The sequence below is a fragment of the Lathyrus oleraceus genome, chromosome 6 (genome assembly GCF_024323335.1).
Source record: "Lathyrus oleraceus cultivar Zhongwan6 chromosome 6, CAAS_Psat_ZW6_1.0, whole genome shotgun sequence".
Classification (NCBI taxonomy): Eukaryota; Viridiplantae; Streptophyta; class Magnoliopsida; order Fabales; family Fabaceae; genus Lathyrus; species Lathyrus oleraceus.
Window position 1 is genome coordinate 375,039,065 of NC_066584.1, and position 25,983 is coordinate 375,065,047.

The 25,983-nt window shown below is 39.9% G+C and overlaps 1 protein-coding gene across 1 annotated transcript; it reads right to left on the reverse strand.

Annotated features, from left to right (window-relative positions):
* Positions 1-200: 200 nt before the first annotated feature.
* Positions 201-1,592, reverse strand: LOC127098577 (uncharacterized; the record flags this gene model as incomplete). The annotated part of the gene is made up of 2 exons (XM_051037203.1): positions 1,071-1,592; positions 201-983 (listed from the first exon to the last, which is right to left on the reverse strand). Coding segments are annotated over exons 1-2 (1,305 nt in total), but the record flags the coding sequence as incomplete, so codon positions are not given.
* Between the last annotated feature and the right edge of the window lie 24,391 nt (positions 1,593-25,983).

Consider the following 25,983-nt stretch of genomic DNA (forward strand, 5'->3'; position numbering starts at 1 on the left):
GACATTCTATACGGTGCCATCGAAACAGGCCTAGTACCAGGTACCAGATCAATAGTAAATTTAACTTCCCTCTCTGGCGGCACACTAGGAATTTCATCAGGAAAAACTTCAGGGAATTCTTTCACCACTAACAGTTCCTCAATCTTAGCTTTACTCTCAACCGACAACGTCGCCATCAAAGAAAACATATGAGCTCCCTCTTTCATCAATTTTCGCAATTCTCTGAAAGGTAATAAGTCAACTCCTTCCTCTTCAGGAGTGGAAAACCTCACCGACTTATGATGACAATTTATATGAACATAATTATACTCTAACCAGTTCATACCAAGAATTACATCCATGCCATCCAACGGCAAACATACTAAATCAACATAGAAATCTTTATCGAAGATCGACAAAGGACATTTTAAACATACCAAAGAAGTAGTTATTGATCCCTTAGCTGGGGTCTCAACAATCAATTCACCATCCAAAGCGGACAATTTTAAACCCAGTCTTCGAGCACAGTTAGCAGAAATAAAACAGTGTGTAGCACCGGTATCAATAATAGTAATTAAAGGAGTACCATTTATGAAACATGTACCTCGGATAAGTCTGTCCTCACTGGAGGTTTGAGTTCCGGTCAATGCGAACACCTTTCCAGTTTGAGATTTCTTTGGCTTCTGACACTGACTTCCAATATGCCCTTCTTCGCCACAATTAAAACAAATCATTTCCTTGTGCTTGCAATCAGCTATTGCATGGCCAGTCTTACCACAGCGAAAACACCTCTTTACTTCAGCAGTGCATACATTACTCTTATGACCAGCCTGACCACATTTGAAGCAAACTATACCAGCAGGAGCACCTCCCCTACTAGTCCTCTGAGCCGGAGCAGCTCCTTGTTTCCCTTTTCCCACTGGAGCATCATACGGCTTGCCACGGTTTTGATGTTGCTTGCCCCTGCGGTCACTGACAATCTTGTAATGAGCATTATTGTCTTCTTCAAATATCCTGCAGCTATCAACCAATTCAGTAAAAATGCGTATCTTCTGATACCCAACAGCCTTCTTAATTTCAGAGCGCAGTCCGTTTTCAAACTTGATGCACTTTGAAAATTCAGCATCAGCACCAGTGTAATGAGGATAAAATTTGGACAACTCCACAAATTTTGCAGCATAATCAGTGACAGACATGTTTCCTTGCTTCAGCTCAAGGAACTCAATTTCTTTCTTACCACGGACATCTTCCGGATAATACTTTCTCATGAATTCCCTACGGAATACATCCCAAGTAATGACTTCACCTGCCACGGTCAACCTCTCGTGAGTCTCTAGCCACCAGTCATCAGCTTCGACTGCTAGCATGTGAGTACCATACCGAACCTTCTGAGCTGGAGTGCAATCCATAACACGGAAGATTCTCTCGATCTCTTTCAACCATCCCAAGGCTGCATCTGGATCATGCTTCCCTTTAAACACCGGCGGATTCTCTCTTTGAAAATTCGCCAAGCTACGTGATCCAGCATCTCCACCAGCATTTGGCAAGTTCTGCACAGCTTGTGCCATCGCTTGCATTGCGGCAGCCATTGCAGCGTCATTCCTTCCAGCCATTTCAACTTATCACTACAACACAACTTAAAAGTTAGATTAGTAACAATACCCGATTGTTAGACAGTAACGACACGACAACTGACCGGACAGACCGACCTGCTCTGATACCACTAATGTAACACCCCATTTTCTACCCACGAGTTATAACAACAAAATCAGAGTCGTAAAATTTTCTATAAATGGAATATTACATGTTCAACTTTAAACAATTCCCACTTTAAGGAATCATAGCAATATGTAACACTTTTCTTAATTCGACAAAATAATGTCATTCACTCCAATAATTCAACTTCATAAAATCTTACGCAGCGGATTCATAAAAAATTCTTATCATCTTTACGCAACATAAATACGACGTAACTTAAAGAGTAAACAACTATAATCCTTCAAACAATTTAAATTTTAGTAACAATTAAAAGATCTACAAAGCAGACACGCGACAATCCCCCGAGTGCTACGTATCAGAGCGACTGACCACTGACCCGACTAACGGTAACCGGCTACTTCTCAGGATTACCTGCACGTTGTCACATAAGGACAACATTCAACAGAAGGGGTGAGTTACAATAATCATAACCAGTATATGAAAACAATACAGTAATTAAGAATCGTACACAAACACCACTTCTCAATTAATTAAATACCCATACAATGAAACAACAAAAATGCAACTCTAATGAGACTCGACTCGTCATGCATGTGGTACCATTCGGAGTAAAACTCCCAACTTAAAATTTGCCGATTTAACGAGGCATCAAGGCTTAAGCCTTCAACTTTCAACTTTTGCCAATCCAGGCCAACGTGGTGTGAGCAAAGCTCCGACTTAATGCATATGAATTTACATGACATACACGACTTTAAAATTCCGACAACATAATAATAATAGCAACACAACAATGTTTTCAACATAATCAACTTATAATCAACTTTGGCTCACCAAGCTTACAACTCAGTATCTTTAACAACTTTCCGTACACAGAATACTTAACAACTCAGTCATACTTGTATCGACATTCATAACATAAACCCAACAAAATTACTCATCAAAATTAACTATAATATTACCCGACTCACCCCGACGAACTTCATTAAATTCTGAGCAATTCGATTTTTTTTCGCTTTTCCAACAGTGTTAACCGGTTAACGCCCTGGGTTAACCGGTTAACGCAACACAGAACACGCTTTCTGGCAAAACTCAACAGTGTTAACCGGTTAACGCCCTGGGTTAACCGGTTAACGCAAGCAGAACAACAATTTTCACAACTCACAACAGTGTTAACCGGTTAACACCCTGGGTTAACCGGTTAACGCAAGACAGAAAGCTGTTCCTGCGCTAACACGAAGCAGAATGCAGAATTCTCCGCATTTTCCGCCGTTGGAGGACTTTCGGACCTCCGATTCCGATTCCGTAAAAAGCTATACGTTCGGAAATCACTACCCATCCAATTACAGATTCAATTACAGCTTTTACATAGTTTATTCATCACAATTTTTCAGCACTCATCATCCCAATTAGGGTCAATTCGACGGTTTATCACTACCCATTACATGTTAACCCATAATACCCATTAAACGGCGATAAACCCCCTTACCTTATTATTTTTGGATCGAAGGTTGCTCTAAGAATCGGATTCCGGAAGTTTTCTTCTCCTTCCCTCTCGTTCGTACCACAGTTCTCAATTTCCTCTTCTGCTAACTTCTCTCCACTACTGTTTCTTTTTTTTTTCTATCCCTTCTTTTATTTTCTCTTTATTAAATTAACTAAATATCCTAATCTCTAATGGCCTAATATAACACCTCTCATTTTACTAAATAGCACACAATGATAAGCCCACTTACTCAAATAACACCACAATTATATTATTATTTCTTATAATAATTTCTACGACTTTCGACTAATTTCCGACTAACCACAATAATTACGTAAATATTAAAAAAATAACAAATAATTATTTTTGGGCGTTACATTAACTGCTCGGGGGAACCATTAATGCTCCACACTTAGGACTTGCTGTTTTTGAAACGCCGTCGATATTTCTTTTTAATTGCTTTAAAATTCTTGCTTTTATATGTTTATGAAAATGATTTTGATTAAAAAAATTTAATTCAAAAACGATCATAATAAAATTTAAAACTATTTGGGTGAAGTAAATAAGAGTGGAACAATTGGATAAAAGCTCACATTTATTTAATAGAATGGTAGTCTGTAAATGACAAGACTCCATAGATCTTTACAAAGTTGAAAATGGTAATTTACATGGAAAAGGGTTACACTGAATACAATTGACCATTAATCCTTCTACCAACTCTTGATATCCACTGTGCTTTTGGCCGCTATTGGGGATGATGAACTGACGTCAAACCTTGTGCTCAACAAAGTTTCTCCAAAAATTGATGATCAGCTAAATGCAGTTACTTGCCATAATCCCTAAATCTTTCATAAGTTTCCCCAGGGTGGGGTACTCAACTTATCGGGAGAATTCTTTCTATTTTATGTCTCTAATTTTTGCCTGGATCGTCCTTTCGGGTTTTCAATCCACCGAGACGCTCTTTTTTGCCAAAGTCGCCCTTTCGGGTTTTCAACTTAGCAAGCTATTATTTTATTTCTTTAGGCGAAGTATTTCTTGACTGCATCTGCATACACAGGACGAGTGAACTCTTCACCATCCATAGTTGTAAGAATCAATGCACCTCCTGAAAAGGCTCTCTTAACAACATATGGGCCTTCATAATCAGGAGTCTATTTGCCCCTAGAATCTGGTTTAAACGATAAAATCTTCTTGAGCACAAGGTAACCTTCCCTGAATACCCGAGGTTTGAACTTATTATCAAAAGCTTTCTTCATCCTTTGCTGATATAACTGACCATGACACATGGCAGACAATCTCTTCTCTTCAATTAAATTTAGCTGATCAAATCTGGTCTGACACCATTCATCCTCAGCCAACTTGGCTTCCATGAGCACACACAATGAATGGATCTCAACCTCTACGGGGAGCACTGCTTCCATGCCATAAACAAGAGAGAAAGGGGTTGCCCCTGTTGAAGTGCGGATGGATGTACGATACCCGTGCAAAGCAAATGGGAGCATCTCATGCCAATCCTTGTACGTCACAACCATCTTCTGAATAATCTTCTTGATGTTCTTATTCGCAACTTCAACAGCCCCATTCATCTTGGGTCTGTAGGGAGAAGAATTATGATGTGTAATCTTGAAGTCTTTACAAAGAGCTTCCACCATATTATTATTCAAGTTCGATCCATTATCAGTAATGATCTTACTTGGCACACCATAACAAAATATAATCTGATTCTTGATAAACCTTACAACAACCTGCTTGGTCACATTCACATATGATGCCGCTTCAACCCATTTTATGAAGTAGTCAATTTCCACCAAAATGAAACGATGTCCATTCGAAGATTTAGGCTCAATCATGCCAATCATATCAATTCCCCACATGGAGAAGGGTTATGGGGAGGAAATAACATTCAACGGTGTCAGAGGAACGTGAATCTTGTCCGCATAAATTTGACACTTGTGGCATTTCTTCACAAACTTGCAACAATTAGATTCCATTGTCAGCCAATAGTAACCTGCTCGCAACATCTTCTTCGCAATTGCATGTCCATTGGAATGAGTACCAAAGGAACCTTCATGGACTTCAGTCATTAATAGGTATGCTTCGTGTCTATCCACGCATCTGAGCAAAACCATATCGAAGTTTCTCTTGTACAAAACCTCTCCATTAAGGTAGAAATTTCCGTCTAATCTCCTCAAAGTCTTCTTATCTTTCACAGATGCCCCAGAGGGTAAATCTGACTTTGGAGGAAACACTTGATGTCGTAATACCAAGGTTTTTCATCTTTGATCTCTTCAACAAAAAACACATGAGCTGCCCTATCAAGACGCATCACAGTCAAATTGGGAACTTCATTCTAATACTTCACTATAATCATTGATGCTAACGTTGCAAGAGCATCTGCCATCCAGTTCTCATCTCGAGGGATATGATGAAATTCAAGTTTGGTAAAGAAAGTTGAAATCCTCCTCGCATAATCTCTATATGGTATCAAACCGGGTTGACTCGTCTCTCATTCACCTTTGATCTGATTCAAAACCAAAGTTGAATCTCCAAAGACATCTAAATGCTTGATTATGAGATCAATGGCCTCTTCGAGCCCCATAAGGCAAGCTTCGTATTCTTCCATGTTGTTCATACACTTGAAAGTCAATCTAGCTGTAAAGGGAAAATGCGTTCCTTGAGGAGTAATAATCACTGCCCCAATGCCATTACCATATTGATTAACAGCTCCATCAAATACCATGCCCCAACGGGAACTAGGTTTTGGCCCTTCTTCAAGCAATGGTTCATCACAGTATTTCATTTTCAAGTACAAGATCTCTTCATCAGGAAAGTCATACTGCACTGACTGATAATCTTCAATTGGTTGGTGAGCCAAATGGTCAGCCAAGATACTACCTTTGATCGCTTTCTGAGATTGGTATTCAATATCATACTCTGACAATAACATCTACCGAAGGGCATTCCTCCCTGTTAAAGCAGGCTTCTCAAATATATACTTGATTGGATCCATTTTGGATATCAACCAAGTGGTATGATTCAACATATACTGATGCATACGCTTAGCGGCCCAACCCAATGCCCAACAAGTCTTTTCTAGCATAGAGTACAGAGTCTCACAGTCGGTGAACTTCTTACTGAGGTAGTAAATTGCAAATTCTTTCTTTCTAGTCTCATCTTGTTGACCAAGAACACAACCCATACTATCTTCAAGCACAGTCAAATACATGATCAATGGTCTTCCTTCAACAGGTGGGGACAAAATTGGAGGTTCAAGTAGATATTTTTTGATATTGTCAAAAGCTTTCTGGAAATCTTCGGTCCAATCACAAGATTGATCTTTCCAAAGAAGCTTGAATATAGGCGCACATGTGGCAGTCATGTGTGAAATGAATCTTGAGATATAATTCAAGCGGCCGAGAAAACCTCTGACTTGCTTCTCAGTTTTGGGCGCAGGCATCTCTTGTATTGCTTTGACATTGGCAGGATCAACTTCAATACCCTTCTCGCTGACAATAAAGCCTAACAACTTACCGGAACGAACACCAAAAGTACACTTATTGGGATTCAAGCGGAGTTTATACTTCCTCAAACGCTGGAATAGCTTCAACAAATGTTCAACGTGTTCCTCTTCATCAATTTATTTAGAAATAATGTCATTGACATAAACTTCAATCTCTTTATGCATCATATCATGAAAAAGAGTAGTCATCGCTCTTTGCTAAGTTGCACCAACATTCTTCAAATCGAAAGACATCACTCTATAACAGAATGTTCCCTAAGGTGTAATGAATATGGTCTTCTCCATATCTTCGGGTGCCATCTTGATCTGATTATATCCGGAAAATCCATCCATAAATGAAAAGACTTTGAATTTAGCAATATTGTCTACCAACATATCAATGTGCGGCAGAGGGAAATCATCTTTCGGACTGGCTTTATTCAAATCTCTATAATCGACACACATGCGAACTTTTCCATCTTTCTTTGACACAGGCACAATATTGGCCACCCATTACGGATACTCAACGGTCACAAGGAAATCGACATCAATCTGCTTCTGCACTTCTTCTTTGATCTTAACTGCCATATCAGGATGCGTTCTTCTCAACTTCTTCTTGACTGGCGGGCATTCTGGTTTCAACGACAATCTATGCTCCACAATCTCAGAATCCAAACCAGGAATGTCTTGATAGGACCAAGCAAACACATCTGAATACTCTCGAAGAAGATCAACCAACCCCTTCTTCACATCTGGACACAGTCGAGACCCAATCTTGACTTCCTTCACGTCATCCTCGGAACCCAAGTTGGCTAATTCAATCTGCTCTTCGAATGGCTGAATGGCTTTTTCATCATGCTTAAGAAGACGAGACAACTCATCACTCACTTCTTCGTCACTTTCCTCCTGGACCTCAAACACAGGGAATTCAAAATTTGGAGAAGGAGAATGATCATTGTATTCAATGGGGTTAGAAACCAACCTGCATAATGATTTGATGTTTTGATTTTAGAGAAGTGAATTTGTGACCAAACATTATGCAGATGGACAATTATATTGTTTATTTATGTTTTTTGTGATTAACACTTTCAGAATAAAGCAAAAAGCAAAAACAAAACATCATAGATGTGGATGAATCAAATTAATTTTATTGATGATCAAATTTGAAAATGCCCAACAATGTTCACTTCTCCCTTAGGCATAGGAGAAGGGTTTTTTTAAAAAAAAATAAAGGCAATTACTTAGATTGATGCAAAATAACAGGAATGTCAACAGCAGTCCAATTGTCGTAAGCCTTTCCATGCGTCACAAAATTGGTGCAGTCTTCCTCTTCGTCATCCTCTAGCACAACAGCTAAGTGTTGTTCATTGCCATGAATGAACCCTCCGCTATGGAAGCTAAGTTGCATATCCTCTGATCTAGTAGTTGATGAACCTTGCTGAAAACCCAGACCGGTTATGCCCTTGTTGTCAAAGACCTCTACCATGCGCCCCCACTGATCCATATTACCTTCTTCAACAATCTTCCTTGCATCTTTCAATAAGGACATAGGTTCCCCAACTCTCTTTTCAGTAGCAATAGATAAGGCTTGGAACGGAGTTCCAACCTCATCCTCAGCTTCAACATAAGAGAAAGATGACAGGTGGCTAACTAACAATGCCTTTTCCACGCCAACAATTACAAGCTTCTTATTCTTGACAAATTTGAGCTTTTGATGTAGTGTGGAGGTAACAACTCCCGCCTCGTGGATCCATGGCCTTCCCAACAGACAACTGTAGGCCGGGTGGATATCCATTACTTGAAAAGTAATCTAGAAGTCGCTCGGACCTATCTTTACTGGAAGGTCCACTTCCCCTATCACTGTTTTGCGTGAACCTCAAAAGCTTTGACGATTACACCACTATACCTCATGGGCACTCCTTGATATGACAGATTTGAAAGAGTTGACTTCGGCAGCAAGTTCAACGAAGACCCGGTGTCAATAAGCACATTGGATAAAGCATCATCTTTGCAATTCATGGAGATATGCAAAGCCAAATTATGATTCCTACCCTCCTCAGGGAGTTCTTCATCACAAAAGCTGAGATTGTTGCAGGAAGTGATGTTAGCTACTATATGATCAAACTGATCCACCGTAACATCATGTTCCACAAACGCTTGTTCTAGAACTCTTTGTAGTGCTTCTCTGTGCCCCTTTGAGTTCATGAGTAGAGGCAGTACTGAAATCTTTGAGGGAGTTTGGAGCAGCTGCTCCACCACATTAAACTCGCTTTTCTCGATCAAATGGAGTACCTCATCATCATCATTAGCCTTCAAATTGCTGGTTTCACCAGACTGACACTTTGAAGCACTAGTCGGACTTATAGAAGGCACTTCCACCTTCTTACTGACAGTTGATTCTTCCTTATCTTTTGGGAACACCGACCCAAACACTCGACCGCTACGGGTCACTTTAGTAATATCACCAATGCTTACTACAGAGCTAGTCATAGGCAATGGAACCTCTTGACCATCTTTCAACATTGTTGCATTGTATTGATATGGAACAACCTTATCGGAAGAATACGGGACTGGACCCGCTAACCGTATGACCAACGGAGATACCGATCTCTGACTGATGTTGTTACTATTACTGATGTCGTACTGAATGACTACTCTTTCTAGATTCTTGAAAACGGGCACTATGACATTCACATGATCATCTACGTGACGGGATTGAAAAATTTGAATCATACGTTCATCCATCAATTGCTGGATGTCTCTTTTCACTACCATACAACCCCTTGGGTTAACAGTGCAGATAACACAACTATCATGGTCATGCTCACAATCTCTCACCAAGAAAATGTCCTTGTGCATCGTCACCAAGGATCTCCTTATGAAACGGACATCGAACACTTTAAACTCTCCGGGACAACCGTCCACCATGTTGACTGATGAATTCCCATGAGCGGGCAGTGGGTTTGCTTTCACATTAGGTGCGCGGTCCTCAAAGGACATCATTCCACTTTTCACTAGCTTTTGAACTTCGTATTTGAGCGGATAGTAGTTCTCAATATCATCTCCGGGTGCTCCTTGATGAAAAGCACAACGGAGGTCAGGCTTGTACCACCATGGAAGTGGTTCAGGAATTTGTGGCGGACTTCTCGGTTGGAGTAGGTTCTTGAGAACCAACGAGGGATAAAGCTCTGCATAGGTCATAGGAATTGGGTTGAAAGAGACCTTCTTCCTCTCGAAAGTTTGTTGGTGATGATTATTGGTATTGTTGTTATTGTAGGTGTTTGCTCGTTGCTGTGGTTGTTGTTGTTGATGCTGTTGTTGTTGAATTGGTGTTGATTGACTTGCGAAAAATACAGGAATTACGGAGGATACTTGATGATGGTGTTGACGGGGTGGTTGATTCCTTCTAATCTCAGGCCTCCTCTGCCTCCCACTAGAAATTGCGTTGGCTTCGATGTCTTTCTTCTTCCTGAAGCTGCTGCCATATCTCTTACTCGATGATGCCTCCTCTTTTGACAATCGTCCTTCTCAGACACCTTCTTCAAGCCTCATCCCCATATTTACCATTTCGGTAAAGTCACTGGGGGCACTGGCGATCATACATTCATAGTAAAATGAACTCATGGTCTTCAAAAAGATCTTTGTCATCTCCTTCTCTTACAAAGGAGGAGTGATCTAAGCAGCTAACTCTCTCCATCTCTATGCATATTCTTTGAATGTCTCCTTATCTTTCTGAGACATAAACCTTAATTGGTCTCTATCAGGCGCCATATCCACATTATATTTATATTGTTTGACAAAAGCTTCTCCCAAATCATTGAAAGTGCGAATTCTTGCACTGTCCAACCCCATATACCATCTGAGTGCCGCACCGATCAGACTGTTTTGGAAGTAGTGAATTAACAGCTGACCATTGTCAGTTTGAATAGACATTTTGCAGGCATACATCATCATATGACTGAGCGGACATGTGTTCCCTCTGTATTTTTCAAAGTTAGGCACTTTGAACTTTACTAGAATCTTCACATTCAGCACCAGACATAATTCAACAACACTCTTTCCAAACAGGTCCTTACCTCTCAATGTTTTCAACTCCTTGCACAGCTCAAGAAGTTGATCCTTCATCTCATCCATTTTATCATACACGTCCGGGCCCTTCAGGTGACTTGGAATGATAAATGGTGTCTTCCACACGAGGTAAGGTGTGCACTACGGGAGGTGGCACAGACATGACGGGGCTAGATGCCGCATAGAAGCAAAGGTAGGCGCAAAGCCTTCAGGCACGAAGTTTGGCGGCATTCCTCATGGGAATTCGGCAGGGATGGCAGGCGCAAAATGAGCGGTAGCATCAGGCATGGTAGAGGTAGCCACCTCTGAAATAATGGTCCTCTAAGGAGGAGGAGTTGCGGGTGTTGGAGAAGACTGGCCCTGAGCAGCTAGTACTGACTCCATCATGGCAGTCAATCGAGCGATCTCGTCCTTTAGCTCTCTATTCTCTTGCTCAAGATGTTCCATGATTCTAGAGTGATTGGCGCGAGTGTTGTACCGATAAGTCAGCTTGGCTAAAGCACAGAAGAAACACCATCTCGCGAAAGAGAAACCTGCTTATGCAAATGATGCATGAAATGCAATGCTTGTTTATTTATTTTTATTTTTTCAAGGAACTTACTATATTATTTACGAATATATATATATATATATATATATATATACATTTTACAACAATTGCAACAATTTGATATGACCAAAAATCTCTTTTAGTTATATAATTGGAAGGATTACACCGAGTACAATTTTCAGAAACCAAATGAAAAATACAAGAGAGAAGGAGACTAGTCATCCTAAGGATCCCTACTAACAATATCAAAAGATCTGGCTGTAGGAGCGTACTTCCTTCGAATGCATTGAATCTCGGTCTCAAAAGAAGCCTTCATCTGAGTCTTTTCGAAGACGAGCTGATCAAAAATCTTCTTCCAAGCAACGGAAGGTTGAGGCATACTAGAGGAAGATGAAACCTCTAACTCTCTCTGACTCTTCGTTACTCGGTCTTCAAGTAGCTCAATAAGTGCATCTTTGTCCTTAGACTCCAACTGCAACTCCTCATGCTTTTTGCTCAAAGCTCGGAAATGCTCTTCCCACATATCCTTCTCTTGCTTCATCTTAACAAGCGCGTCTTCCAACTCCTCTACATCTTGGTTAGGGAGAGTTAATGGCTCAACCACAACCATAGATATAGGTCTCTCACAAGGATAAGGCATCTTCAACTCTAAATCTCTCTTCTTCACCCAAAGAGTGTATGCTTCCAAAGCTACACAATTGCACGGACCAAGCTCGGACCTTCCTTTCCTATGCACATTATGCGAAGCATGCACAATCTTCTGCTTCAAATGTTGGGGATCTTTACCCTCTTGATAGAAAAGACCTTCTAACAAAGTGTTATTAGGTTTGTCTCTCAAGGGGAACCCAAGTTGACGACGAGCCAAAGCAGGGTTGTAGTTAATTCCTCCTTGTGTACCAATGAGAGACACATTAGAGAATTCACCACAACAATCAATAATCTCCAAACTGCTCAAAGAAGGATCATACCAAACTATATCATCATTAGTGAGAGACATAAGTCTCTGAGACCACCGTAGACATTGTTCGTTCTCCACAAAAGTAGGTGTCTGAGGCCAATGGGAAATAAACCACTTGTACAGAAGAGGAATGCAACAGACGATAATTCCACCACCTTTAGAGTTCCTTAAATGCAAAGAGAAATACATATCACCCAACAAAGTAGGCACAAGATTCCCAATCAAGAAAAGTCTAATGGAATTAACATCAACAAAATCGTCAATGTTAGGGAACAAAGCTAATCCATAAATGAGCAACACAAAGATAGCTTCAAAAGCGTCCATACTACCGGCATGAGCAAAAGCAGTAGCTTCCTTGATGAGGAAATCAGATGGCAACCCAAGCAATCCTCCTTTCTGTTGGTGTAAGCCCTAGAGGCCAATACTTTTGGTACTTGTATCGAATTATTTATTAATAATAAAAGGCTTTTTCTTTATTACGGTTGTTTAATAAAGTCCCTAGAATAGCTAGTCCGTTTAATGCATCAAGTGTGACTTGATCATGAGACCACATTAAACATAAGGACACTATTCTTAAAGTATCCGTAGTCGAGCCTTATTGTGAAGTGGGATAACATTAAAGCATTAAGACTATTATGTTTGTAGACTGATGATCACATCTCATGGATCATGGATAAAGAGTTATCAAGTCTTAAACATAGGTATGAATATTAAGAGTAATATTTATACCGGATTGACCCGCTATGAGAATACTATATAGAAAGTTATGCAAAGTGTCATAAGTTATTCTCATGGTGATAATGGTGTATACCACTCTTCGACCTGAAACCACTATGGATCCTAGATGTAGAGTCGAGTGCTTTATTGCTGATCCAACATTGTCCGTAACTGGATAACTAGAAAGACAGTTGATGGGCACTCCACAAAGCATGATGAGGGACATGAGTGTCATAGATGGAATTTTCCCATCCTGCGTAACAGGATAAATGTCTATGGGCCCAATATTGAACTGGACAAGAATGACACGGTCTATACCTTATGTTCAATATAGACATAAGGGAAAAGGGGTAATTATACACATAATCATTATCACAGGAGGTTTTGTCATATTACATGACATTTTCGTGTCTTGGGTAGCAGGGATGTGTTGCTAGATACCGCTCACTGTCTATTATGTTAAATGCGTGATTTAATATAATTGCCAACGTCGTGAAAACCTACAGGGTCACACACAAAGGACGGATTGATGAGAGATAGAGTAACTAAGGAACATCGTAAGGTACAGTGTACTTAAGTAGAATACGAAATATGGTAAGGTACCAAATACTTAAGTGATTTTGGCATATTATGAGATATGTGCCAAAACACACTTAAGTGGGCCTTTTGGCTTGAAGCCCACACAAGTGGTTCTATAAATAGAACTCTTGTGCAGAAGCATTGTATGGGAATACAACACAACTGAAGAGTTGGAATTTCGTATCTCTCTTTCTCTCACTCAAAGCCTTCATTCATAACAGCTAGCACTGCGATTGAAGGAATCCATTCGTGTGGACTGAGTAGAGACGTTGTCATCGTTCAACGTTCGTGATCGCTCCGTGGATTTGTATCAGAGGTTTTGATCGTTACAAGAGATCTACACCAAAGGTTTGAATCTCCACAAGAGGTAACGATTTTATCACTGATCATGCCCATTCGTAAGGATCACTAAATGGAGAAATTTTTAAATTCCGCTGCGCCTTGGATGACAATTCTCCTACAGTGGTATCAGAGTCTGGTTACGAAACCATGAATCTGATAACTATTTTTGTTCTGTATTAATATGATTAAAGACAGAATGAATCAAAGATTAAATTGAGATCGATCAAGTTATATATATATATGATATATGTAATCTTGATGCAAAATACATTATATATGATATAGTGTTCTCATTTCGTTCATTCAAACACTCAATGGTTGTTTCCCTTTGAGCGATCAATGGTCATTTGCCTCTTGATCCGACATTAGTATGGTGAAGCAGTGACGTGTTGATCAATCATACTGAATCAACAATCGAGATGTGTTTGACGGTCTGAAATTGGTGCATCAGGGTTAGTGACGGCACAAGGGTTGTGTTGTCAGAAAGTTATGCGATTGGGGTTGTAACTGCACAAGAGTTGTGCTTTCTAAACACTTTTTTGGAACAGTGTTAACCGGTTAACGCATATGGTTAACCGGTTAACGCAATACGAAATAAAAATTTTGAGATTTTCAAACAGTGTTAACCGGTTAACGCTTTTGGTTAACCGGTTAACGCAAGACGGAAAACAGTTTTCCAAGAGATTTTCAAACAGTGTTAACCGGTTAACGTATTTGGTTAACCGGTTAATGCAAGGCAGAAAATAACTTTTTGGACAGATTTCAAACAGTGTTAACCGGTTAACGCATATGGTTAACCAGTTAACGCAAGGCAAAATTCACCCGTTCGGCTAACTCAGTGCTTTAAAAGTATCAAGTGTTGATGTGAAAAATGACGTCGATTTTAAATGAATTGTTCATTAAAATTTCGGCTTTGCGTAGTGTGATCGGTCGTCGAAATTTAATTTGGTTTTAATTAATTAAAGGAATTAATAATAATAATAAAGTGTTTATTATTGTCTTGTGGTGATCGGTTATGGCCTTAGTTTTTCTTTATTTTGCTTTGGGTTTTAAAATACGACCTACGTGTCGTGCCTCTCTCTTAATCTCTCAAATGTAACATCTTTTCTCATCTCACTCCCTCGTATGTAAAACGAGTTTCTTTATGTAATGTAATGATATGAATAAAGCAAAGAAGTCAGTGCCAAAGGAGGACAACCTTGAAGATCTTGCTTGGAGAAGCTTAGATCGTTGTTAGGTTAACTTAGGTTCTCTCATTGGCTTGGGAGAACAATTGCGCTAGGGGTCATAACTGTTTCATTATGTATGTATGTATGTTGATGCATGTGAATGTATGTTGATGCATGTGAGAGACGGTTTATATGATAAACAAGCCGGTGAGATCAGAAAAATTGCAATTCCCTCAAATTAAATATTAAGTTTATGCTTTCCAAGTTTTAACACTCATCAAGACTAGTAATGGATAATGTAGGTTTCGCCTACGCGAGGTGCATGTTCTATATTAGTAAGGTGAGATGGGATAATTGTAATATCCAACTGTTAAAACAATGGGTCAAACTTAACTAAACAAATTATAATAAAATTATATATATGTTTAGAAGCAAGAGTTGGGAATGATCCATATGATGGATTGGAATAAGGAGTTATTCACCCAACTGAAATTTTCGAGAGTTGTATGAGATACAATTGGAAGGAGTTCCTACCTAAATAACCTAGTTTTGTGTAATCCGCCTACGCGGACTTAGAACGAAGTGAAATATGGATCTCGACCCACTAGAAAATCTTCCAACGGGATTTTCCGAATCAAATGATGAGGGTCATTTGTTTTGAGTAAAATAGTGGGAGCATATTTAATTAAAGGCCTAATTAAATATGTCAATGATACTTATATTTTCATTAATCCTTATGTAGATTACCATGAAAACAAACACCTCTAACAACATCCTGCGATCAATCCTTGATAAGGAAAAATTGTCTGGGACAAATTTTCTGGATTGGCACCGAAACCTGAGGATTGTCCTCAAACATGATAAAAAGTTGTATGTCTTGGAGACACCTGTTCTTGAAGAGGAACCTCCTAGTTCTGCACCTAAGGCAGAAAGAGATGCTTATAAGAAGCATGTCAATGATGCCAATGAAACTGCTTGTCTCATGCTAGCTACCATGAACTCAAAATTGCAAAAGCAACATGAGAACATGTCAACGTTTGATATGATCGAACACCTAAAAATGCTCTATCAAGAGCAAGCAAGGCATGAGAGGTTTGAAGTTTCAAAAGCCCTTTTTCAAGGCAAGTTAGCTGAGGGAGCCCCTGTAGGTCCCCATGTACTCAAGATGATTGGGTATGTGGAAAACCTTGAGAGATTGGGCTTTTCCCCTCGAAAAGGAACTTGCGACTGATTTGATCTTGCAATCGTTGCCAGATGGGTTCAGTCAATTTGTCCTAAATTTCAATATGAATGATATGGACAAATCGCTTCCTGAACTGCTCGTCATGCATTCAGCACCTCAAATTTCCCCCTCCCCCCCCCCCTCATTCATGCATTCATTTTTAGGTCATTTAACATTTCATATTGCATTTCAGCAGAGTCTACTGAAGCAGTCAAAGTAGGATTCCTCAAGGATTGATATGCATTCTTGGTTTGAAGGTCTTATGGATGTTGTGTAGAGCTCTTGGGAGCTAGGGTTTCATTTTCAGAGGTTTCTTCAAAGGATCGAGCTTAACGGGCTCAGTACAGTTCAAAATTCAATAGTGAAGTCAAAAGTCAACTGTTGGTCAACTGAAGGTCAAATGGCTAGGGAATGACTTGATTTAATTCCAACATGTTCAAATGGGGTCTATTCATCATTCAACATATTAATCTTGAAGGAGAAAAAGTTTGTTCCTGAGCTGTCATGCTCGCTAGGCGAGCAGAATGGTTCGCCTAGCGAGTCCCAAGAAAGCTGTAACACCCCAAATAAAGAAAAAAGAATTATTTAATTAAGTTGATAATATAATTATTAATTTAATTAAATAAATTGGATTATTGGATTATTATTATTATTATTATTATTATTATTATTATTATTATTATTATGTGGGAATAATAATATTTGGAAAATATATATATAAGTGGGAATAAAGAAAAGGGTTTCATTCTTAACAAAGAAATTTCACGTGAAACTCAGAGAAGCTGCAGAGAAGAGGAAAAAGGGCAAAGAGCCGAAAAGCACGGTTGAGGAACGGAAAAGCTAAAGCTTAGAGAATTGCCGGATTATCTCAGGTAAGGGGGGTTTATCGTCGTTTAATGGGTATTATAGATTAACATGTCATGGGTAGTGAGAAGCCGTTGATTTAACCCTAATTGGGACTGTATATGCTGAAATTGACGTTGGATAAACCGTGTTAAAAACTGCAAATTGAATTGATAGTTGTGTGAGTCGTAAATGTTAGACTATAGCACGGATCACAATTAAAAACTTGATTCGGCACTACTAAATTACAGGCAATTTAGGTTTTCTTAGAAAGGGTTTAGATGCGGAAGCGGCCGGAAAACCTGATCTGCGTGAAGCTAACAGAACTTTGGAATAACTCAGAAAAACTGAGTCTGCGCGCGAGCGGTCGACCATAGGGTCGGCGTGCGCTGACCCGTGGGGTATGCGCCGACTGCATGCGTCGACGCAAGGCATTTTGGCGCCGACCCGTGAGTGAAGCGTCGACCCCATGCGTCGACGCAAGGGGCCTTTGCGCCGACTCCCTCCAGTTGAGCAGAGTCTTTGCAGAGTGGAAAATAGTTAATCTTTTTATGTTGTAAATGTGATTGGTGATTGAACCATTGTAGTTAATCGTGAGGAATAATTTTGTTGGGTTTTATGTTGTGAAATGTTGATGCAAATATGTGATAAGTTGTTTTATTGAAAACTCTGAGTTGTAGGCTGATGAGCCAAAGTTGAATATAAGTTGTTTCGTTGAAAATACTGAGTAGTAGGCTGATGAGCCAACGTTGATTTTAAGTTGTTGTTGTTGAAAAAGCTGTTGTGTTGCTGTTGCTATTATGTTGTTAAGGTTGCAAGTCGTACATGCCATATACATTCATATGCATTAAGTCGGAGCTTCGTCTCACACCACGTTGGCCTGGATTGGCAAAATTATGGGGCTTTTGCTCACACCACGTTGGCCTGGATTGGCAAAATTTTAAGTTGAAAGTTGAAGGCTTATGCCTTGATGCCCACTAAACTGGCAGTGATTTTAAGTTGGGAGTTTTACTCCAAATGGTACCACATGCATGAAGAGTCGAGTCTCATTGAGTTGCATTTTATGTTGTTATTGAGTTGCATTGTATGTTGTTATGAAGCTGTATTGACGTTGTGATTGAGCACGATATTTTAGTTGATATGCCGTAAATGACTGCAGGATATAATTAGGGTGATTTAACGTATAGAATTACTTAACATAACATGATAAATTATAATATTTGTTATATCGATTGAGGAACTCACCCTTACAGCTATATTTTTCAGGTAACGAGCAGTGAGTCGAATAGAAGCTAGTGCTTGAAGTCTAGTGTGGTTAGAGGGTCATGCTCTGATAGATGTAACATCGGGACGGGATGTTTTATTTGTTGAATAAATGTTAATTTTAAGATATTACAGAGGTTGAATGTTTCCATCCGCTGCGAATTTTTAAAGAAGTGTTTATGTTGAATTAAATAATGAGCATGACTGATTTTTACGGTGAATCATGTGAAGTATTATGTGACACCCTTGGTGCATGATTACTCTGATATTGATTTATATGCTGTTGTTTTAATTAAATATTTGGGGTATTTAGAAGGGTGTTACATTAGTGGTATCAGAGCAGGTCGGTCCGTCCGGCCAGTTGTCGTGTCGTTTTGTCTAACAATTGTGTATTGTTACCAATCTAACTTTAAGTTGTGTTATTGATAAGTTGAAATGGCTGGAAGGAATGACGCTGCAATGGCTGCCGCAATGCAAGCAATGGCACAAGCTGTGCAGAACTTGCCAAATGCTGGTGGAGATGCTGGATCACGTAGCTTGGCGACTTTTCAGAGAGAGAATCCGCCGGTGTTTAAAGGGAAGCATGATCCAGATGCAGCTTTAGGATGGTTGAAAGAGATTGAGAGAATCTTTCGTGTTATGGATTGCACTCCAGCTCAGAAGGTTCGGTATGGTACTCACATGCTAGCAGTCGAAGCTGATGACTGGTGGCTAGAGACTCACGAGAGGTTGACTGTGGCAGGTGAAGACGTTACTTGGGATGTATTCCGTAGGGAATTCCTGAGGAAGTATTATCCGGAAGATGTCCGTGGTAAGAAGGAAATTGAATTCCTTGAGCTGAAGCAAGGAAACATGTCTGTCACTGATTATGCTGCGAAATTTGTGGAGTTGTCCAAATTTTATCCTCATTACACTGGTGCGGGTGCTGAATTTTCAAAGTGCATCAAGTTTGAAAACGGACTGCGCTCTGAAATTAAGAAGGCTGTTGGGTATCAGAAGATACGCATTTTTACTGAATTGGTTGATAGCTGCAGGATATTTGAAGAGGACAATAATGCTCATTATAAGATTGTCAGTGACCGCAGGGGAAAGCAGCATCAAAGTCGTGGCAAGCCGTATGATGTTCCAGCTGGGAAAGGGAAACAAAGAGCTGCTCCGACTCAGAGAGCTAGTGGGGGAGGTGCTCCTACTGGTATAGTTTGCTTCAAATGTGGTCAGGCTGGTCATAAGAGTAATGTATGCACTGCTGAAGTAAAGAGGTGTTTTCGCTGTGGTAAGACTGGGCATGCAATAGCTGATTGCAAGCACAAAGAAGTGATTTGTTTTAATTGTGGTGAAGAAGGGCATATTGGAAGCCAGTGTCAGAAGCCGAAGAAAGGGAATCAGTCAGGAGGCAAGGTCTTTGCTTTATCGGGTTCTGAGACTTCTGCTGATGATCGTTTGATCCGAGGTACGTGTTATATTAATGGCTTTCCTCTTGTAGCTATTATTGACACAGGTGCGACTCATTCCTTTATATCTTTGGATTGTGCTGTGAAACTTAAGTTAGAGATATCTGAGATGTTTGGTAGTATGGTAATTGATACTCCTGCGAAGGGTTCAGTGACTACTACGTCGGTTTGCTTAAATTGTCCTTTGAGTATTTTTGGTAGAGACTTTGGGATGGACCTAGTGTGTCTTCCACTAGTGCAGATTGATGTTATTCTGGGTATGAACTGGTTGGTGTTCAACCGAGTTTCTATCAATTGTTTTGATAAAACGGTGATCTTTCCTGAGATTGTAGAAGGAAAGAGTTTGTTCCTATCAGCAAGGCAAGTGGATGAGGCAGTAGCTGAGGGAGCAAAGTTGTTCATGCTGTTAGCGACTTTGGAGGCTAAAGATAAACTGGTGATTGGCGATCTAGCCGTGGTGTGTGATTTTCCTGATGTGTTTCCGGAAGAAGTGAATGAATTGCCGCCAGAGCGTGAAGTGGAGTTCTCTATTGACTTGGTACCTGGTACTAGGCCGATATCGATGGCTCCGTACCGTATGTCTGCTGTTGAGTTAACTGAATTGAAGAGTCAGTTGGAAGATCTATTGGATAAGAAATTTATTCGTCCGAGTGTGTCACCGTGGGGTGCACCAGTGCTATTGGTTAAGAAGAAAGAAGGTACTATGAGGTTGTGTGTGGACTACAGGCAACTGAATAAAGTGACGATCAAGAATCGGTATCCTTTGCCGAGGATTGATGATTTGATGGATCAGTTGGTTGGTGCAAGTGTGTTCAGCAAGATAGATTTGAGGTCTGGGTATCATCAGATACGTGTGAAGACTGAGGATATTCAGAAGACTGCTTTCAGGACAAGGTATGGACATTATGAGTATTCTGTAATGCCTTTTGGTGTAACTAATGCACCTGGAGTATTTATGGAGTATATGAATAGGATTTTCCATCCATACCTAGACAAGTTTGTCGTGGTATTTATTGATGATATTTTGGTGTATTCGAAATCGGAAGAAAGGCATGCTGAGCATTTGAGAGTGGTTTTGGAAGTTCTACGAGAAAAGAAATTATTTGCTAAATTGTCCAAGTGTGAGTTTTGGTTAGAAGAGGTAAGTTTTCTTGGTCATGTGATTTCAAGAGGTGGTGTTGCTGTTGATCCTTCTAAGATAGAAGCGGTATCTAAGTGGGAAGCCCCGAAGTCTGTTGCTGAGATTCGAAGTTTTCTTGGTTTGGCTGGTTATTATAGGAAGTTCATTGAGGGATTTTCTAAGTTGGCGTTACCGTTGACGATGTTGACTAGAAAGGGGCAAGCGTTTGTTTGGGACTCAAAATGTGAAGAAGGTTTCCAAGAGTTAAAGAGAAGGCTGACTACTGCTCCTATTCTGATATTACCGAGTTCGTCGGAACCATTTGAAGTTTACTGTGATGCTTCATTGTTGGGTTTGGGTGGCGTGTTGATGCAGAATAAACAGGTTATAGCTTATGCTTCAAGACAGTTGAGGGTTCATGAGGGGAACTATCCGACGCACGATTTAGAGTTGGCGGCTGTGGTGTTTGTTCTGAAGTTGTGGAGGCATTATTTGTACGGGTCAAGATTTGAGGTTTTCAGTGACCATAAGAGTTTGAAGTATTTGTTTGATCAGAAAGAGCTGAATATGAGACAGAGGAGATGGTTAGAATTTCTGAAGGATTATGATTTTGGTTTGAATTACCATCCGGGTAAAGCAAACGTAGTGGCTGATGCATTGAGTCGGAAATCATTACATATGTCTATGCTAATGGTTAAGGAATTGGATTTAATTGAGCAGTTTAGAGACTTGAGCTTGGTGTGTGAGAGTACTCACAATAGTGTTAAATTGGGAATGTTGAAGTTAACAAGTGGTATTCTGGACGAGATCAGAGAGGGTCAGAAATCTGATATGCTTCTGGTTGATAAGTTGACTCTAGTGAATCAAGGTCAAGGTGGCGAATTCAGAGTTGACGAGAATGGTATTTTGAAATTTGGTAGTCGGGTGTGTATTCCGGATGTTACCGAGCTTAAGAAGAGTATTCTGGAGGAAGGACATCGTAGTGGGTTGAGTATTCATCCTGGAGCCACGAAGATGTATCATGATTTGAAGAAGTTATTTTGGTGGCCAGGAATGAAGAAAGAAATTGCAAGTTTTGTTTATTCCTGTTTGACTTGTCAGAAGTCAAAGATTGAGCATCAGAAGTCGTCTGGGCTAATGCAACCGTTGGCTATTCCAGAGTGGAAATGGGATAGTATCAGTATGGATTTTGTTTCTGGTTTACCGAGGACAAGTAAGAATTTTGAAGCCATTTGGGTGATTGTTGACAGATTGACAAAGTCGGCTCATTTCATTCCGATCAGAATGGATTATCCGTTAGAGAGATTAGCCGAGTTGTATATTGAAAAGATTGTAAGTTTGCATGGTATTCCGTCGAGTATTGTTTCGGACAGAGATCCTAGATTTACATCGAAGTTTTGGGAAGGTTTGCAGAAGGCTTTAGGGACTAAGCTGAGATTGAGTTCTGCATATCATCCGCAGACTGATGGTCAGACTGAGAGGACGATTCAGTCATTAGAGGATCTTTTGAGAGCTTGTGTTTTGGAAAAGGAGGTGCTTGGGATTGTTATTTGCCTTTGATTGAGTTTACCTACAACAATAGTTTTCATTCGAGTATTGGTATGGCACCGTTTGAAGCTTTGTATGGTAGGAGATGTCGGACACCTTTATGTTGGTATGAGTCCGGTGAGAGTGCTGTGGTTGGACCGGAGATTGTTCAACAGACTACAGAAAAGATTAAGATGATTCAGGAAAAGATGAGAATTGCTCAGAGTCGTCAGAAGAGTTATCATGATAAGAGGAGGAAGTCACTTGAGTTCCAAGAGGGAGATCATGTGTTTCTTCGTGTTACTCCGATAACAGGTGTTGGTCGAGCTTTGAAGTCGAAGAAGTTGACAGAAGAACAGATTTCCGCGATTTATTGGTCCTTATCAGATTTTGGAGAGGATAGGAGAAGTAGCCTATCGTATCGCTTTAACCGCCGTCACTTGCGAATTTGCATGAGGTTTTTCATGTGTCTCAGTTGAGGAGGTATATTCATGATCCGTCGCATGTGATCCAAGTAGATGATGTACAGGTGAGAGATAACCTGACTGTTGAAACATCGCCTATGAGGATTGAAGATCGAGAGTTGAAGCAGTTGCGGGGTAAAGAGATTGCCTTAGTGAAGGTAGCTTGGGGAGGACCAGCAGGTGGCAATGTGACTTGGGAGCTGGAGAGTCAGATGAAAGAGTCCTATCCAGAGTTATTTGCTTGAGGTATGTTTTCGAGGACGAAAACTCTTTTAGTGGGGGAGAGTTGTAACACCCCAAATAAAGAAAAAAGAATTATTTAATTAAGTTGATAATATAATTATTAATTTAATTAAATAAATTGGATTATTGGATTATTATTATTATTATTATTATTATTATTATTTGGGAATAATAATATTTGGAAAATATATATATAAGTGGGAATAAAGAAAAGGGTTTCATTCTTAACAAAGAAATTTCACGTGAAACTCAGAGAAGCTGCAGAGAAGAGGAAAAAGGGCAAAGAGCCGAAAAGCACGGTTGAGGAACGGAAAAGCTAAAGCTTAGAGAATTGCCGGATTATCTCAGGTAAGGGGGGTTTATCGTCGTTTAATGGGTATTATAGATTAACATGTCATGGGTAGTGAGAAGCCGTTGATTTAACCCTAATTGGGACTGTATATGCTGAAATTGACGTTGGATAAACCGTGTTAAAAACTGCAAATTGAATTGATAGTTGTGTGAGTCGTAAATGTTAGACTATAGCACGGATCACAATATAAAAACTTGATTCGGCACTACTAAATTACAGGCAATTTAGTTTTTCTTAGAAAGGGTTTAGATGCGGAAGCGGCCGGAAAACCTGATCTGCGTAAGAAGCTAACAGAACTTTGGAATAACTCAGAAAAACTGAGTCTGCGCGAGAGCGGTCGACCATAGGGTCGGCGTGCGCTGACCCGTGGGGTATGCGCCGACTGCATGCGTCGACGCAAGGCATGTTGGCGCCGACCCGTGAGTGAAGCGTCGACCCCATGCGTCGACGCAAGGGGCCTTTGCGCCGACTCCCTCCAGTTGAGCAGAGTCTTTGCAGAGTGGAAAATAGTTAATCTTTTTATGTTGTAAATGTGATTGGTGATTGGTGATTGAACCATTGTAGTTAATCGTGAGGAATAATTTTGTTGGGTTTTATGTTGTGAAATGTTGATGCAAATATGTGATAAGTTGTTTTATTGAAAACTCTGAGTTGTAGGCTGATGAGCCAAAGTTGAATATAAGTTGTTTCGTTGAAAATACAGAGTAGTAGGCTGATGAGCCAACGTTGATTTTAAGTTGTTGTTGTTGAAAAAGCTGTTGTGTTGCTGTTGCTATTATGTTGTTAAGGTTGCAAGTCGTACATGCCATATACATTCATATGCATTAAGTCGGAGCTTCGTCTCACACCACGTTGGCCTGGATTGGCAAAATTATGGGGCTTTTGCTCACACCACGTTGGCCTGGATTGGCAAAATTTTAAGTTGAAAGTTGAAGGCTTATGCCTGGATGCCCACTAAACTGGCAGTGATTTTAAGTTGGGAGTTTTACTCCAAATGGTACCACATGCATGAAGAGTCGATGTCTCATTGAGTTGCATTTTATGTTGTTATTGAGTTGCATTGTATGTTGTTATGAAGCTGTATTGACGTTGTGATTGAGCACGATATTTTAGTTGATATGCCGTAAATGACTGCAGGATATAATTAGGGTGATTTAACGTATAGAATTACTTAACATAACATGATAAATTATAATATTTGTTATATCGATTGAGGAACTCACCCTTACAGCTATATTTTTCAGGTAACGAGCAGTGAGTCGAATAGAAGCTAGTGCTTGAAGTCTAGTGTGGTTAGAGGGTCATGCTCTGATAGATGTAACATCGGGACGGGATGTTTTATTTGTTGAATAAATGTTAATTTTAAGATATTACAGAGGTTGAATGTTTCCATCCGCTGCGAATTTTTAAAGAAGTGTTTATGTTGAATTAAATAATGAGCATGACTGATTTTTACGGTGAATCATGTGAAGTATTATGTGACACCCTTGGTGCATGATTACTCTGATATTGATTTATATGCTGTTGTTTTAATTAAATATTTGGGGTATTTAGAAGGGTGTTACAAAAGCCACCAGAATCACCTGCGCTTAGAAGGAATTTCCTGAACTGTCATGCTCGCTAGGCGAAGTCCACGCGTTTTAAAAATAAAAAAATATAACAGAAAAATCTTGGACTTGGACCTCTCTCATTTGAGCCCACCAAGTCACGAAAATCAGGTTATAAATTCTAAAAATTCATTGGAAAAAGGGGAGAATTGGTGAAAAGCTGAAAACACTCTGAAGAACTCACTTGCACAAAATCACCTCTACCGATTCCATCTCATAAAAACCATAAGATTGCCCTGCAAACCCAACCGTGCAATTCAATTTCATTCAATCTCTCCAATCAGGTTTTCCCTATTTCCATTATTTTATGCTTTCAATTTGAAATTTATGAAGTATGAGGCATTTCGGGTGAATTTGGAAGAGTGGGTATCGTTAGGTTTTGCATGTGGATTTAGATGTGTATGAATGTGTAGAACAATGCCTTGAATGTTTAATCACTTAATTTCTGAAATGGGTACCATGGAATTTGGGGTTTCTGAAATCGGGCTGTTATCAAGGAAGAACCCAGAACCCGCAGGCATTCCCTAGCACTTCGCTAGGCTAATATGTAGCGAAGCTTCGCTAAGCGAAGCTAGCGATCATGACAGTAGTCGTTTTTTTTTCGGTTTGCTCTCTAATATGTTTTGTGTTTGTGTGACATGTTTTCTCTTGCATCCGTGCACTGTTCACCTGACGCCGTTGTTGTTATGGTTCTCTTATTTGGTGCAATTTTTGATTGCACCCCATCTTGTTATTCTAACTTGTTTGTTGAGTTTTTGTGAGGGCTCACATGACTCTTGAAGAGATAGCCTGTTTGGTATTCCACTTTATTTGTGGGATTCCACTTGG